Source organism: Pteropus vampyrus, unplaced genomic scaffold (assembly GCF_000151845.1).
Source record: "Pteropus vampyrus isolate Shadow unplaced genomic scaffold, Pvam_2.0 Scaffold126, whole genome shotgun sequence".
NCBI lineage: Eukaryota > Metazoa > Chordata > Mammalia > Chiroptera > Pteropodidae > Pteropus > Pteropus vampyrus.
The window spans coordinates 3,218,012-3,232,815 of NW_011888907.1; the positions used below are offsets into that span (position 1 = coordinate 3,218,012).

The window sequence follows — 14,804 nt, forward strand, 5'->3', positions numbered from 1 at the left end:
TTTATTCCCGTTTAGGGATCTCCCATTGGCTCCTCTCCTGGCCGGAATGAGTAAACTACATTTCCCGGCCTGCCCGGCAGTGGCTCCTTGCTTCCGGCCGACGTGTTCCTCAAGAAGAGGAGTGGGTGAGATCACAGTGACATGGCGCCCCCGGCACCTGGTACAGCCTCTGGCGGCTCCGGGGATGTGGATGAGCTGTTCGACGTGAAGAACGCCTTCTACATCGGCAGCTATCAGCAGTGCATTAACGAGGCGCAGCGGGTGAAGGTGCGGCCGCTCTGGGTCGCGGGACGCTGGGGGCGGAGGTGGGAGACGCTTCCTAGTGGCTGTGGGTCGCACTCTGATTTTGAAAACTCTTCTCTCGGCATTTCCCCCCTACGCATCTCTTCAAAGGCGGTGAGGAGTTAATCCTTGTTTTATGACAAAATACAAAGCAGTAGCAATTTATACTCAGAGCTGCGCACTGGAAGGCATTTGAGTAAGTCGTTTATGCCACTATAGTATTAACGATGGCAGTAATTCTCATTTGTTAAACGCTCACACTATGCCGCCATACTCTCAATACCCGTGAAGTAGGCTATTTATCCTCATTTTACAGATGAGAATACTGACACTCAAGAGAGAAATGGCTTCCCCGTCGTTACCCTGCCCCACTAGCCCAGTTATTTCTCCCCAAACTCGCTCATTCATTCATTCCTCAGTGAGCATCTCTATGGGTCAGGCAGTGTATTCCTGCTCTCACGAATCTCATCCTTGAAAGGGAGACAAGCAGTAAACGAATGAGTGAGTAAATAAACAAGAAGTCGGGAGTTGATGTAATGGAGGGTAGTTGGAATGAGCTAGAAAATAAACCTGCAGACAGGACCCATCTGGGGAGGAGCTGGTGACAAGAGAGGGGGCAACAGAAGCCTTTTAGTGAGGGACGTGGGCTTTACTCACTTTGAGAGTGAACCATTGGAGAATTTTTAAGAGCAGTGAACATAGCAGGGTCTTTACCTGCCTCCACAGCCTAATGTTCCAAAGAGAGTAAATGAGTAAAGAAGCTAGTGAATACGTATTACAACTTGAACTTGAGTGCTGTGTGTGGGCAAAGGGAGATAAAAAATGCTGAGTTGGTGATTGAGAAGAGTGTGCTGCTTCACATGGGAGTGGTCCCATCAGGCCATACTTCTCTGTCATTTGGACCGGAGACTGAACCTTGAGAAGCATCTAACCCCATAGGTTGCTACAGAGATGCTGAGGCAATTGTGAGTTCAGGGTAGTCAAGGCATAAGAGGCTGGTGTAGCAGAAGTTGGGGAGTGGTGAGAGGGAGGATGGAGCATGAGGTGGGCAGAGCCTTGGGAACTACAGCAGGGGTTTGGATTTTATAACAAAGGCATGGGAGGCCATCAGCATCAAGCAGGGGAGTGGCAGACATCTTCACAGAAGCAGCCAGAAGTTTGGGAGGAATTTAGACTCTGAAGTAGAGAAGGCTTGCTTCCTATGCTTTTGGCCTTCGACTGTGAACCCTCTGTCCCTGAGCGTCATCTGCATAATGGGCATAAAACCTTAAACACTTCAGGAAGCTATTAGGATTTGTTGAGATGACATTTGCTTGATTGTATTAGTTTTCTGTTGCTGCCTTGACAACTTACCATAAACAGCTCAAGACAACACTGATTTATCATCTCATGGTTCCTATAGGTTAGAAGTCCAACGTGGATGTCTCTCACCAGGCTAAAATCAAGGTGTCAGCCAGGCTGTGTCTTTTCTGGTGATTCTGGGGAAGAAGCTGCTTCCAAACTCATTGAGGTTGTGGGTGCTCTGCCTGGGGCCCCTCTTAGCTCCCAGAGGCTTTTCTCCGATCCTCAACCTCGCATGTGCCTCCCCTACCATCTCAGAATCAGGCATGGGGTTCTCACACTTGGAGTCTCTTGAATTTCCTTTCTGCTGCATTTTTTCTGCCTAGTCTCTGCTTTTAAGGGCTTCTGTGATTAGACTGGGCCCTCCCATAAAACTGGCACATTCTCCTCATTTTAGAGTTCATAACCTGAATCACATCTTTGAAGTCCCTCTGGTGATGTATGTAAGCTGTTCACAGGTCTCAGGGACTGGTATGGACATCTCTGGGGAGCCTTATTCAGCCTGCCACCAGAATTGTACATGCTTCCTTGCTGGGGTAGTGTAGACTGTGAGAAGATTGAGATAGACTTTGGCTCATATTCTGGCTCTCCTGTATTCTTTCTGTAACCAGGGCTGAGCCTCAGTTTCTCCTTCTGCCAAACGGGAACGATGACACTTATCTCAGTAGGGTTACTATGAGATTTAGCATCGCACTCACATTCCACTTTTCAGCTTCTGCTGTGTGTCTGTTGTGCTTACATCATAGTAATGTGTCCTTTGAGTCTTCTCGCATCATAATATGCAAACTTTATTTTGCTGTTGGAAGAATGAGCATGACCTTCTGTATGTAGAAAGTGACTGAAAACCATACCAGTCACTCCGGCTGGAGGCACATTTGACCCAGCCTTTGAGCCTCAGACATGCACCCTCTTTGGTGACATGGTAAAGATGCGCTGGCATCAGACCAAGACGTTCCGGACACATCCAGAGAATGGGAGCACTATCCCTGCGCAGCCATCTGATGTGATTTAATTTTGTTCCATGGGGCACCTAAGCCTCTTGAACAGCCTGTACTGCAGTGAATGCTATCCCCAAAAAGATATGTCCACCTGGAACCTGTAAATGTGACTTATTTGGAAAAAGGGCCTTTGCAGACATAATTCAGTGAAAGATCTCTAGATGAGATCAGCCAGGATTTAAGAAGGCCCTAAATCCAATGACTGGTGTCCTTCTAAGTGAAAGGCAGAGAGAGGTTTGAGGCAAGCAGAGAAGATGAAGACAGAAGTTGAGATGATAACAGCCATAAACCAAGGAATGCCTGGAGCCACCAAAGCTGGAACAGGCAAAGAAGGATTCTCTAGAGCCTTTGAAGGGAGTGCGGCCCTGCTGTCACCTTGATCTTGGACTTCTGGCCTCCGGGATTGTAAGAGAATAAGTTTCTACTATTTTAAGCCCCCAGTTTGTGGTAGTTCATTACAGCTGCCCCAGCAACCTCAGACAGACCTGAGGTGGACTTAGATAGAACACTGGTGTGTCCTAGCACTGTGTCACGGTCATGTCCCCATTTGTCAGACATTTCTCAAATGCCCACAAGATGGCAGGCACTACCCAGGTATTGGGGATGAAACAGAGCAGAAAACCTTGAGGAGTTGACCATCTAGTGTGGTTAGGTGACTCTGATGGCCGCAGGACAATAAGGGGAGGGGATGCACTCCCCCACCCCCACTTCATCACTGGCTTCCCCAGACAGTACCTCATGCTCTCAGGCCTGGCTGCACCTCTGCACTGCCTGGGAACAGGTTAGGACCACCCTGGTGTTGGGTGGCATTGGTAGGCATGGGCCTCCTGGCATTGCTGGTTTCTGAGCTCCCAGGTGATTCTGATAAGCTGTTGGGACTGGGGTCTAGAGCGCTCAGTTGGTGTCATGCATCAAGGTTCCTGAGGTGCCCCTGTTCTGTACATCTGCCTTTGTCCTTACACCTCCCAGAAGCTTTACTTAATCCAGCTGATTGAGGGGTTCCCGAGCATCAGCATGAGGCATCTCGGTGGCACCTCAGCAGCTCTGTGGGGTTGTTGGTAGTGCCAGTTTTACAGCTGAGGCTCAGAGTCGCTTCTGAGACCCAGGGTCCCCTTCAGGATGTCCCACTGTGTCCTTGCTTTGAAGAGCCAGCCTGCGTGTGTCAGTTTTTTTTACTGAAGGTGGTGTGGGGTGCAGCCTGCGGACCTCTTCCCTGAGTCACAGGGTGGTTCCTGAGGTCTCACCTGGCCTAGGCTGGACACAGATGTCACTGTGCCAGGTCAGCAGATCTGAACTCTCTGAGCGAGGTGAACCTTAATCTCTTCTGTGTGTCATGTTTAAAGAATGTTTTGAAATAAAAGGACAGGAAGAAGCTGCATTGAATTATTCGTTACAGAAAGTAAAGTCTCCTTCGCACATCTCCACCCAGGTCCCATCTATTCTCCAGCATCATTCATCCCCTTGCTATGTGGCTAGAGTGATTGTTGCACTCTCATTGGTGCCTAGTTCCTCACCTGGATGAACAGGGGTGACAAGCCTCCTTCCCGGAGTGAAGTTGGGGTAGAACAAGATCAGATAGTTGCCCACCGTGCTATGTGCAGAGGTCTCTTTCCTGTGGCCCAAGATCACAGGCCGCTGAGAGCCAGGGCCTGGACTCCACCAGGGAAGCTCCTAGCCTCTGAGACCTGTTCAGAACATGACCCCATGCATCCTGACCCGCCTGTTTCCACAGCCATCAAGCCCAGAGAGAGACGTGGAAAGAGACGTTTTTCTGTACAGAGCATACCTCGCACAGGTGAGCGTGTTCTTTGACTCCCAGTGTCCCTGGAGATGGGAGAATAAGGAACAGAGTTCTGAGTGGAGGTGGTGGTTGCTGGCCCCAGGCGTTAGGACTTCACCAGGGTGATGCTGGAGCCTCTCTGTGTTCCAGGGGCTGGGAGTATGTAAACCTCATGGCAGGGGAGGGCAGATAGAGCTGACAGCATGGTTGTCTCACCACAGAGGAAGTATGGCGTGGTCCTGGATGAGATCAAGCCCTCCTCGGCCCCTGAGCTCCAGGCTGTGCGCATGTTTGCGGAGTACCTGGCCAGCGATAGCCAGAGGTGAGGATGGGGTGGGGATTGTCTCTCTTCCCTGCCCACTCACCTCCTAGAGCCTTGGTTTCCCTCAACTGCCCAGTGGAGGGCGATGATGGTCCAGCTTCTAAGGGGTCTGGGGAATCAGACACTCTGAGGGACTCCTTGAATGTATGGCTCTGGGTGTTGCAGAGGGTAGTCTCAGCCTGACAAAAGAGGTGGCTATACCACCTGCTAATCGTCTCCCCAAGATGGGGGTCAGGTCACTCTGGGCTATGGGCCTACCTCAGCAGCCCACTGCAGACCAACGATTGTTAAGCTTTCCTGAGGGCAGTAGTCAGGGGAGGTTGGGGTAGGGGCTGTGGGGACCCATAAACCCCACACCCTCCTGTGGCCCAGGGAGGGCAGGGTGGGTCTTGCCTGCTTACACTAGGGCCCAGGCCAGGACCAGTCTCCCCAGGACTAGATCTACCTGTGTTTAGCCACTCAACTTGCGGGCTGCAGGCAGTTCCTGCTTCACATTTTCACAGGCTGTTCCCTTGCCACAGGGATGCTCACCCGGGTGCACATGAGCTCATGCTTTTTGGCTGTTGGTGGAAGCCAGGTGACCCTGCTCCACCTGTGCATGGAGAACCCACACAACCTAGCACGCTCCAAGGCCCACAATAGGGAGCCATTCTGCTCTGTGCCCTGCCCCTGTTCCAGCCCCAGGAACCCACCACCCTGGGCCGTCCTTCAAGGCACTGTGATGCCTCACAAAGGGGTCTTTCCCAGTTTCTGCCCTCTGGAGCTTCCTAGACCAGGATGTGGTCCTGACCTTAGTGATGCCACGCTTCCCTTGTGGGCCACTGAGGCCATGGGCGAGACTGTCTCCTGTGACCCCCACCTCTGCTTCTGTGGAGGGCAGTGCCCTGTTACCACGTCCTGTGATCAGGCTCCTTCACCTTCGAAGCCCAAGGTTCAGGGACTTTGCTTGTGAGCAGTAGCAGCTGAATGGGCCCCCCAGAATACATGTCTGTGTCCTGGCACCCAGAACCTCTGAATGTGACCTCAATGGAACTGGGGTCTTTGTAGATATAAGTAGTTAAAAATCTTGAGGTCATTCTCCATGTAGAATAGGCCATAAGTCTAGTGATTAGAATTCTCATAAGAGACAGAAAGGAGACAGGAGAAGACAGTGGTAGAGATTGGGGTGATGCAGACACATGCCAAGGACTGCCGCAGCCACCAGCACCAGGAGAGAGACCTAGGACAGACTCTATCAGAGCCTCTAAAAGGAGCCAGCCCTGCCGATACCTTGATCTCGGACCTCTGGCCTCCACACCAGTGAGAGAATACCTGTTTTGATCCTCCTAGGTCACTGTGCTTTATGTCTGCAACCCCAGGACACTAAGACAAGTGGCCTCTTGAGGCCATCATTTCTTCCACTCTATACTTCACTAGCCAGAGTGACAAGCCCTATTCTCTTATGGACGGGGAAGGAACCCCTGGGTCCTCCAGGAGCAGTGGCATTACAGAAAAGAATCCCAGGAAGCATGGGGCACGGGGCGGGCATTCAGGAAAGCACAGTGATGTGAGGTGGGTCCATCCCGGCAACACAAACCACTGCCCCTCAAAGACAGCCAAGCAGGCAGGCGATGGAGAAGGTACAGGACCCTGTGAGGGTAATTATAGTATGTGACAGGAACACCATGTAACACTAACACTGCAATGACAACAGGCAGTGCGTCCACACCATGTGTACCAGGGACCAGGCCAGAAGCTTCAGGGAGTGGCTTCAGGGGCTCTTTCCTAGCACCTGCATGACATGTACCCATTTGTAGAGACTGGACCTGGACAGCAGTGGTGACTTGGGCTGGGCCCATGCCTCCCTTCTCTCGTCAACTGTTCAGCAGTCCTTTGAAACATGGGGTCTCAGCTCCATTTTCCAGTCAAGCAGACTGGCTGAGGCCCCCTGGGGCTCTGAGAGTATCCAGTTGATCCTTGGCCCAGTACTGACTGCAGCCTGGCTGCCAGGAACAGCTGGCACACTGGGCCAGGACCACAGTCCTCAGGAAGGTAGCAATGTCACTGGTGTGAGATTTACCTGTGCAGCCTCAGGTCCCCACACAAGTGCCCCTAGTGAGTCAGCCTGTTCCTCTGTGTCCGAGGCAGAGGAGACACAGCCCCATGGTTCTGAGGGCCAGGGCACCTTGGGCTGTCATTCGTGCTGCTTGGTGGACATGGCCCTTCCCACACCACATCTTCCCACGAGGCCAGGAGTGCCTAGCCTGGGTTTCCCTGTCTGTGTGAGGGGTGAGAAGTGCCTCATGCGAAAGTGGTAAGGCTAGCACGCAGGGGGACTAGACAGAGACACCTGTGCCTGTTCTGCCTCCTGCTGCTGTGCACTCTTGGGGCCCTTTCTCACTCTCTGGGTCTGTCTGCTCCTGCAGGGACGAGGCTGCTTCCTACTGCAGACCCTAAGTGTCTTGTCTTGCAGGGACATGATTGTCGCTGAGCTGGACCGAGAAATGAGCAGGAGTGTGGATGTGACCAACACCACCTTCTTGTTGATGGCTGCCTCCATCTATTTCCACGACCAGAACCCAGACGCCGCCCTGCGCACCCTACACCAGGGGGACAGTCTGGAATGGTGAGTTCCCACCCTGCTCCAGGGGGACGGCGTGGCATGGTGAGTGTCCACCCTGCTTTGGGAACCGAGTATCCGCCCTGCCCCAGGGGGACAGCCTGGAGGACTGAGTGGCCGCTCCAGTCTTTGGCTGCCCAGGGCCTCTGGCCATCGTCATGAGAATGGTGAGGTGGGGGGCTGCTTTGAGATATCCATGGGGCCCAGGCCTCCCATTCAGGCTGCAACTCCTATTCTTGGTCCAGGAACACTCCTTTCTGCACGGCTGGGCTGCTGTTGCAAGGGCACAGTGCCCAGGGCTGAAAACCTTCTGTTCCCGACGGCAGAGCAGAAAGCACCTTTGTCTCTGCCCGTGGTTTCTGTACACTCCCCGCTACCCCCTGGCCTTGTGTTCTGGCCCTGGCCTTTCCATATTCTCCCCCAGAGGCTGACCCTTGTTCAGGACACTCCAGGGCTGGGGCGCTGGAGCCCAGTGCAGTGTGCAGTCAGCTCCACCCCCGACCACCACCACCCATGGAGGTGACTCTGGGCTGATGCTACATCCCAAGTGCTGTGTGCAGGGCTCATGCTTAGGGCTCTGACCCCAGAGGGCACAACTGCCCTTTCACGTGAGCTCTCTGGTACCTGCTTTCACTTGGTTAGTTGGTTACCACACATTTGTTACATATTTGTTTATGACCCACCTCAGTCCAGAAAGGAGTTTGCAGCAGCTCAGAAACAGTTGTGGTGTAGGGCTGATAGGCAGTGGATTCCTCAAGCGTTTCTCAGGCTCCTATGGGGGCAGCTCTGGGTGTTGGGTCATGTTACAGCAAGAAAACCTGGGAATGAGCAGCCACATAAGTAGTGAGCAGTCACAGCCGTCGGGGGCTGAGAGGAAGACAGTGGTCGCGGGAACTGAAGGGACGATCCCCTGCCCCCACACAGCATTGCATGTGTGACTGAATTCGGGAAGGGGCGGCAGTGGGGCATGGACATGGTGCCCAGCCTGGGGGTGGACAGGGATTGAGCCACAGGCCAGAGTCTGCACCCTTGGGACCCCATGGGAGCTCCCATCCCAGGCGTGGTCAGTGGTGAGATGGAGCCAGGGCCCCAGGGGTGGGTGGTGGGCTCAGCCCAATGAGTGTCGCCCAGGTCTGAGTCCACTCTGCTGGACTAACGGTCAGCTTCAGTGTCACCCTCTACAAGACAGGGCTCGTGGCCTGAGCACTCATGGGAGTGTTTTGGAAGGTGGCGCCCACATGGAGTGAGGCCTGATGGGGATGGTGTGGGGAGGGTGCCTGCTGACCACCTGCCTTGCTCCATAGCATGGCCACGACAGTGCAGATCCTGCTGAAGCTGGATCGCCTGGACCTTGCCCGGTAAGCATCTGGGGCTGCTGGGCGGGGCCTCATTCATCAGGGGTGAACAGAGACGAGGTCATGTCGGGATCTCATGTTTTCTGGAAGCCAGGCCTCTGGCCTCAAGGGGGCGCTCAGCATGGAGACTGTTCCCGAACCCTCCCTGAGGCCCAGAACATGGTGGCACAATTGTTTATCCATTATATCATTCCAGTCCATTGGGGTGACAACCATCCTTACTCAACCTTCCCTGAAGGGAAGAGGGACAGTGCTGTCCATGCCTCAATTTCCCTCCGTGATGCAGGTGGCAGAGGCCATCCTGAAGGATTGGTGTGTGCTTCACAAGTGGGAGGCAGAGCTGGCATGTCTGAGTCGAGGATTGGGGGCAGCTGGGTGAGAGCCTGTGAGCCAACACATGTTTGTGCTTCACGAGCAAGGAATGAGGATGTGAGGGGTACCGGCCAAGTCACTTGGCTCCCTCCTACCTCTCTTCTCCACCCCCAGGAAGGAGCTGAAGAAAATGCAGGACCAAGACGAGGATGCCACCCTCACCCAACTGGCCACTGCCTGGGTCAACCTGGCTGTGGTGAGCCCCTGGCCTTGCAGGGGAGCTGAGGGAACAGGAACATCAGGGAGCTCCTTGCATCCAGCACTGCTCTTCCTGTGGGGGGAGTGCATATGTGGTGTTCTCTGTTCACACAGGGGCCCATCCCCTGGAGGTATCCCCCAACTGGGGTCACCCCTGGCATGTTTCCCATTTTCCTGAGCCTCGATCCCTTTCTGGGTTTCTCACAGCTGAGTGGCTTGGCCAGAGTTAGTGAACAAACTGGGGGCCCCAGCCAGACTCGAGATGATTCTCCCCACGTTCTGGGCAGGCCAGCCTGGCATTGCCCCCTCCTCCAGGGTCTGATCCTGGGCCTGGCTGCTGCTCAGTTTGTTCTCTGGGCTTCTGGCACTGGGCAGTTGCTGGTGTCCTGGCACCTTCCCCCGTGCCCAGCCCCTCCCCACATGCCTGGGCACCCCTGTCCCCCATCTCTTAGCAACAACCCCTTTTCTAGCTTTTGGCACTTGGCTTCCCTTCTTTGAGTTGTCCTTTTGTGTGAGTCTTTTAAGATGTATTTCTCATCTGCATATGTCTGCACTGCCCTTGGGGAACGAGGCCTCACCCAGGCGGATTTCCAGTATGTGTTCAGTTTAGTAGAATAAACCCCGATGGCTCTCTCTGGTAGGCTTGCCTATTTTCACAAGCACGCTTTGGTCTCATGCTCCCCTGTGAGTGTGATCCTGCATCATTAGCAGGAAAACAGAACTCAGAACCTGGTTGGGCAGGGTCAGGGCTGCTGGTCCCAGAGCAGAGGCCAACTCTGGTAAGCCATGCGACCCAGTGGTCTCCACTTGACCCCAGCCTGGACACCCATGTGAACTCTTTGCAAATTCCAGCTTCAAGTCCATAAACTGAGGCTTAGGGTGGCCGGGTGTCATTTTGGCCCCAGGTCTGCACAGGAACAGTATCTGAGGAGATACAGTATCTGAGGAGATACTGGGGGGGGGTCTCTGCACAGGAACAGTATCTGAGGAGAGCCTGCTGTGGGCTGGCCATGCCGGGATCGCATCTACAAAGCGCTGGAATCCCTCTGCTCCGTGAAGGAGAGGACAGAAGTAGGCCCGGACAGCAGGATGACAAAGCAGTGATGTCAAAATTGTCCCTACAGGGTGGCGAGAAGCTGCAAGACGCCTACTACATCTTCCAGGAAATGGCCGACAAGTGCTCATCTACTCTGCTGCTGCTCAATGGACAGGCGGCCTGCCACATGGCCCAGGGCCGCTGGGAGGCCGCCGAGGGCGTGTTGCAGGAGGCACTAGACAAGGTAGGGCAGGCCCAGCTCATTCCCCGGGGCTCTCAGAGGGGACGGCAGGTGACACAAGCCTGCCATGTGGCCACATGGCAATTTTAATGCCAAATCAGCTAAAAATCTTGATTGCAAAAATCCTGATTCTGGTTTCTCTTGGAAATGGGAGGACCCAGTCAGCCAGGGCTTGAGTCGGCCCGAGCTGAGCAGACGTGTGCATCAGCGCTTCCTTCCTCTCACCTTGGCTGCCTGGCCTGGGAACCTCAGTGTGACCCCTCATCTGTGTCTGTATTCGGAAGACACCCACTATTCGAGGGAGGGGATAGTAGGCTGCAGACAAGAGGCAGTGCCTGGGTCCTGTCAAGAAGAGGGACCAAGAGCGCCATCCTCTGGGGTGGCCACAATTGTCTTCTCATCACCAACATCTAAGATCTTTCACTGTTTTATAACTGGAAAAGACATCAAAGTTTTTTCCATTTTTGGAAAACATCTTTTAATATGATAAGAAACGGACAGCAGGAGGAAGCTTTCTCCCTGTTCATCTCTGCAAGGGGCCAAGTTATCAGGTTGTTTGCAGATGGGGGATGGGCCAAAAGGATGTTAGTCAGGTGCCTCTTATGGGCTGATGTCCTCAGGCTGCACACATGAAGCTACTTCGTCCTGCTAGAGTACCCTATGCTGGTAGGAGAAGCTGGGTCTCCACAAAGAAGGGCAGCTTGGGGTGGAGCTGGGTCTTTGCAGACCAGCATCCATGCAGCCTCTTGAACCTGTGGCACTGCGCCTCCTGGGTGTTGAATTTCTGCCCCAAGTGCCCAGGCAGGGCTCCCCTCTGGATGAGGTTCCTGGCCCAGGCAGCAGCCGCCAGTTCCCAGCATTCCCTGTGTCTCAGAGCCCAGCATGGGCGGGTGATGTGACGTCACCCTTTTGGAGGTTCTGGTAATTTCCTGGCAGCTTCCTGCCAAGGCCTCCAGGGAGCAGGCGGGGTGGGCGGTGTCTGCCTCTGGTCTCAGACCTCATCCTCTAGCAGGAATAACAGCGGGGCTGTGGCAGGGCTGAGGCTGCCTTTGGCTGGGGTTTGTTACTCTGAGATTCTTAGTATAAATAGGCTCTTCTCAAATTGTGATAGACAAGGGGGCCCTGTCTCAGTCTGGTTTGCTGATGAAGCAAAAGCTCAGCAAGGAAGTAGCTGGCGTAGGGAGGTGAGGTGGGGGCAGGAGGGAGGGCCCTGAGGTCACCACCTTGCAGAGTGGCCAGCGTGGGGAGCATTCAGGGTCTTGCAGCCTTGGCCCTGCCGTACCTCTGAGGGTGTGACCTATAGGTCATGTCCTCACCCCAGGGCAGTGGAGGGGGAGGCATCATCCTGCCCTAGAGGGAGGTGAGCAGGCCAATTCTAGGGCCTAGAGTTGCTGACCCTACTCGCCTGGTATCCCTTTGCGTTTCCAGGACAGCAGCCACCCAGAGACGCTCATCAACCTCATCGTCCTGTCCCAGCACCTGGGCAAGCCCCCTGAGGTAGGTCCCTTCCCCCAGCCAGGTGCAGGAGGGTTGTCTGGCCCATGGTGCTAGCCTAAGGCAGGCAGGGATCTCTGGTGTGGCCTCGTTTCCAGAGAAGACTCAGGGCCTTAGGGTCTGGACTTCAGGGTTGGCCTGGGGTGTGGACAAAAACTCACTTCCCACAAGTGGATGCAGTTGCCATCACTGAGGGTCCCTGAGAAGCTGGCGTTGCGGTTGGTTTCCAGGGCCAGGGTCGTAGGTCACCTGCTCCCATGGGTCCTATAGACAAGTGGGTCGAGGCTCAGAGGGCACTCAGACTGGGATTCCAGCTTGTGCCACCTCAGTGGGGGGTGGGCAAGAGGATGGAAAAGGAGCAATGCCTGAGAGTGAGGAGGGAGGAAGATTCTGGGGCACCACTCATTTACGTGACTGTCCCAGCTAGCCCGGGGCCTGCCCAGGGCTGCGTGGCAGTTACTCACTGGCTCTTACAGAAGGGCCTGCAGGCAGTCTTGGCTGAGATGGTGCAGGACAGATGAGATGATCTTCCTGCTTGCCCCAGAAACAGCCCCAGACTCCTAGTCTCAGGGAGACAGAGCCAGACAGATGTCCCAGCCCTGTACGGTCAAGGTTGGGCCTGGTGGGTCGGGCAAGGCTGGCAGCAAAGGCTCTGCTGGGGCCCCAGGTTTCAGCGCCCAGGCCTCTGGGTACCTCAAGCTCTCTCACCAACTCCATACCCTGCCTTCCATTCCTCCTGGCCTTCTACCCTCTCCCAGGGCTCAGTCACTGCTAAGCTTGCTCCCGTGAACCTCGGTGCATCCCCCACTCATGTGCCAAGCTCTTCCAGGCACTGTTCCGGGGTGGGGTGATGGAAGGTATGCGCGGAGCCCAGAGCTTCTACCAGGGAGTCCCTTGGCAGCCCTTGTTTCACCCTACCCCTGCTGGTCAGAGCCACGGGGTCCCCGTGTTCAGCTAACCCAGTCTCATCTCCCCCACAGGTGACAAACCGTTATCTGTCCCAGCTGAAGGATGCTCACAGGTCCCACCCCTTCATCAAAGAGTACCAGGCCAAGGTGAGCCCCAGACCCCCCAGACCCACCCAGGGAGGGCCCAGAATTTGGGGCCTGGCTCATGTGTGCTCCCTTCTTTCTTTTTGCTCCCTCCTTTCCTGCTGAAGGAAAACGATTTTGACCGGCTGGTGCTGCAGTATGCCCCGAGTGCCTGAGGCCGGCCCCAGATGCAGTTTCCATGGTGCGAAGGTGTGGCCCAGCCATGCTGCCGTCCCCACCGGGCACCGGCCCTCATCCTCTCTCCCTCGCTCTGGCCAGAGGCAGAGGCTGGAAGCCCAGTCCCCTTCTTTCAATAAATGTCTCCACTCCGGGCATTCCCCTCTGGTCCATGTTTGTTCTAGCCACTTTGAGGATGGTGTATGGGAACCCAAGTTGGGACAGGAGGGGCCTGAGTTCAGGGCCCTGGAGAGCAGGGTGTGAGCAGCAGCAGTACAGATTCCTTTGCCCCTCAAACAGCCGCCCTGTCTGCTGGGCTGCAGGTGGCACAGCCCTGTCTCCCAAGCTCAGTTGGCATCCAGGAAAACTGAAGCACAGAGGTCACAGGCATCACAAGGGGCACTAGGATTCAAACCCAGGACCCCCGCATGGTTTATAGGTGGTGAGGGGGCCAGAAACTCTCAGGCCACCACTCAACCAACCAAGGAACGGGCATGCCAGATCCTCCTGGGAGTAAACATCCCCCCTCAGGCCTCTGCTCCTTGCTGCTTCCATGCAGTGAGTCATCGGCTAGGTCTGAGACTGTGGTTGGGGCCATGGGTGCTGGAGCACCGTGGAGGCCAAAGCACCAAGCTCCCTGCTTGGAAAAAGAAACACAGTGAGTGTCCTGTGATTAGAAGAAGCAGGACAACAAAGACAGAGGTGAGTGGGCGGGTTAGGGTGGTCAGGGCCTCTGGGATGATGTCACCATCAGGTTATATTCACCCAAACAAGAAGTTGCTGCCAGGCCAGGTTCTTGGCAGATGGGCGTCTTGGGCACCAGGAACAATTTGTGCAAAGGGCTTGATGAGCTGGACAAGGCTTCTTGCCTTTTGTCCCTGGACCAGTGTTTGTGTCCTTTCCAGGGAGGAGATAAGACATTGGGGTTCCCAGTGCCTGGCCTCATCTTTCTCAGAGGTGGCTGCCCAAACCCAGTCCTTGGTTGCCAGAGCAAGGGACCTGCATCAGCAGAGCCGGCAGGGAGTTCAGCAGCAGAGAGGGGTGCAGAGAAGGCCTCCCCAGGCAGGGGCATAAAGGGGGCTGAGCACCCCCAGCAGAAAGGAGGCCTGTCCTATCAGGTGAAGCAGGGAAGGGGCACCAGCCCTGGGACCTCAGCAGCCCCTCACCAGGCGCATGGTGCCTGGCCCCCAGCCACCAGCACCAGAAGCTATTTTCCATTCCTACCTTGTACCTGCCCATTGGCAGCCTCCTGTCTGGGCCCTGCCAGAATGTAACTCAAGGCTGGGCTGGTGGGCAGGAGCCCTCTCCCATTACTGATGGCCACCATGGACACCAGATAGTGCTTTGTGGAAGGACCGAGATGGGTAGTTGGGAAGGTCCAGGGCTGCCCCACAGGCCCAGCTGGACCTATGGGAATATGTGCAGCCAGCCTGAGACCCTCTCTGCCTTTCAGGTTGGCCACAGCGTTAAGCATCCAATGGGATGGGCAAACCCTTGCCCACATACATATTCAAAATAGTAGAAGGTACAGCAAGAGATGGTAAAGAGTGCCAAGGAGAAGACTTACGGGGGGTGGAG

The 14,804-nt window shown here is 55.1% G+C and overlaps 1 protein-coding gene across 1 annotated transcript; it reads left to right on the forward strand.

Moving 5' to 3' along the window:
• Positions 1 to 76: 76 nt before the first annotated feature.
• Positions 77 to 13,384, forward strand: COPE (coatomer protein complex subunit epsilon). The gene is made up of 10 exons (XM_011366746.2): positions 77 to 267; positions 4,354 to 4,416; positions 4,623 to 4,723; positions 7,176 to 7,328; positions 8,627 to 8,680; positions 9,164 to 9,245; positions 10,372 to 10,527; positions 11,953 to 12,021; positions 12,999 to 13,073; positions 13,178 to 13,384. Exons 1-10 carry the CDS (start codon positions 142 to 144, stop codon positions 13,223 to 13,225), a joined length of 927 nt encoding a protein of 308 aa, XP_011365048.1. The 5' UTR covers positions 77 to 141; the 3' UTR covers positions 13,226 to 13,384.
• Positions 13,385 to 14,804: the final 1,420 nt, after the last annotated feature.

Coding starts and splice junctions, on each gene's coding strand:
- COPE (XM_011366746.2), top strand. CDS start 142: ATGGCGCCCCCGGCACCTGGTACAGCCTCTGGCGGCTCCGGGGATGTG. Junction 268..4,353: donor ACGAGGCGCAGCGGGTGAAG/GTGCGGCCGCTC, acceptor CTGTTTCCACAG/CCATCAAGCCCAGAGAGAGA. Junction 10,528..11,952: donor TGCAGGAGGCACTAGACAAG/GTAGGGCAGGCC, acceptor TTGCGTTTCCAG/GACAGCAGCCACCCAGAGAC.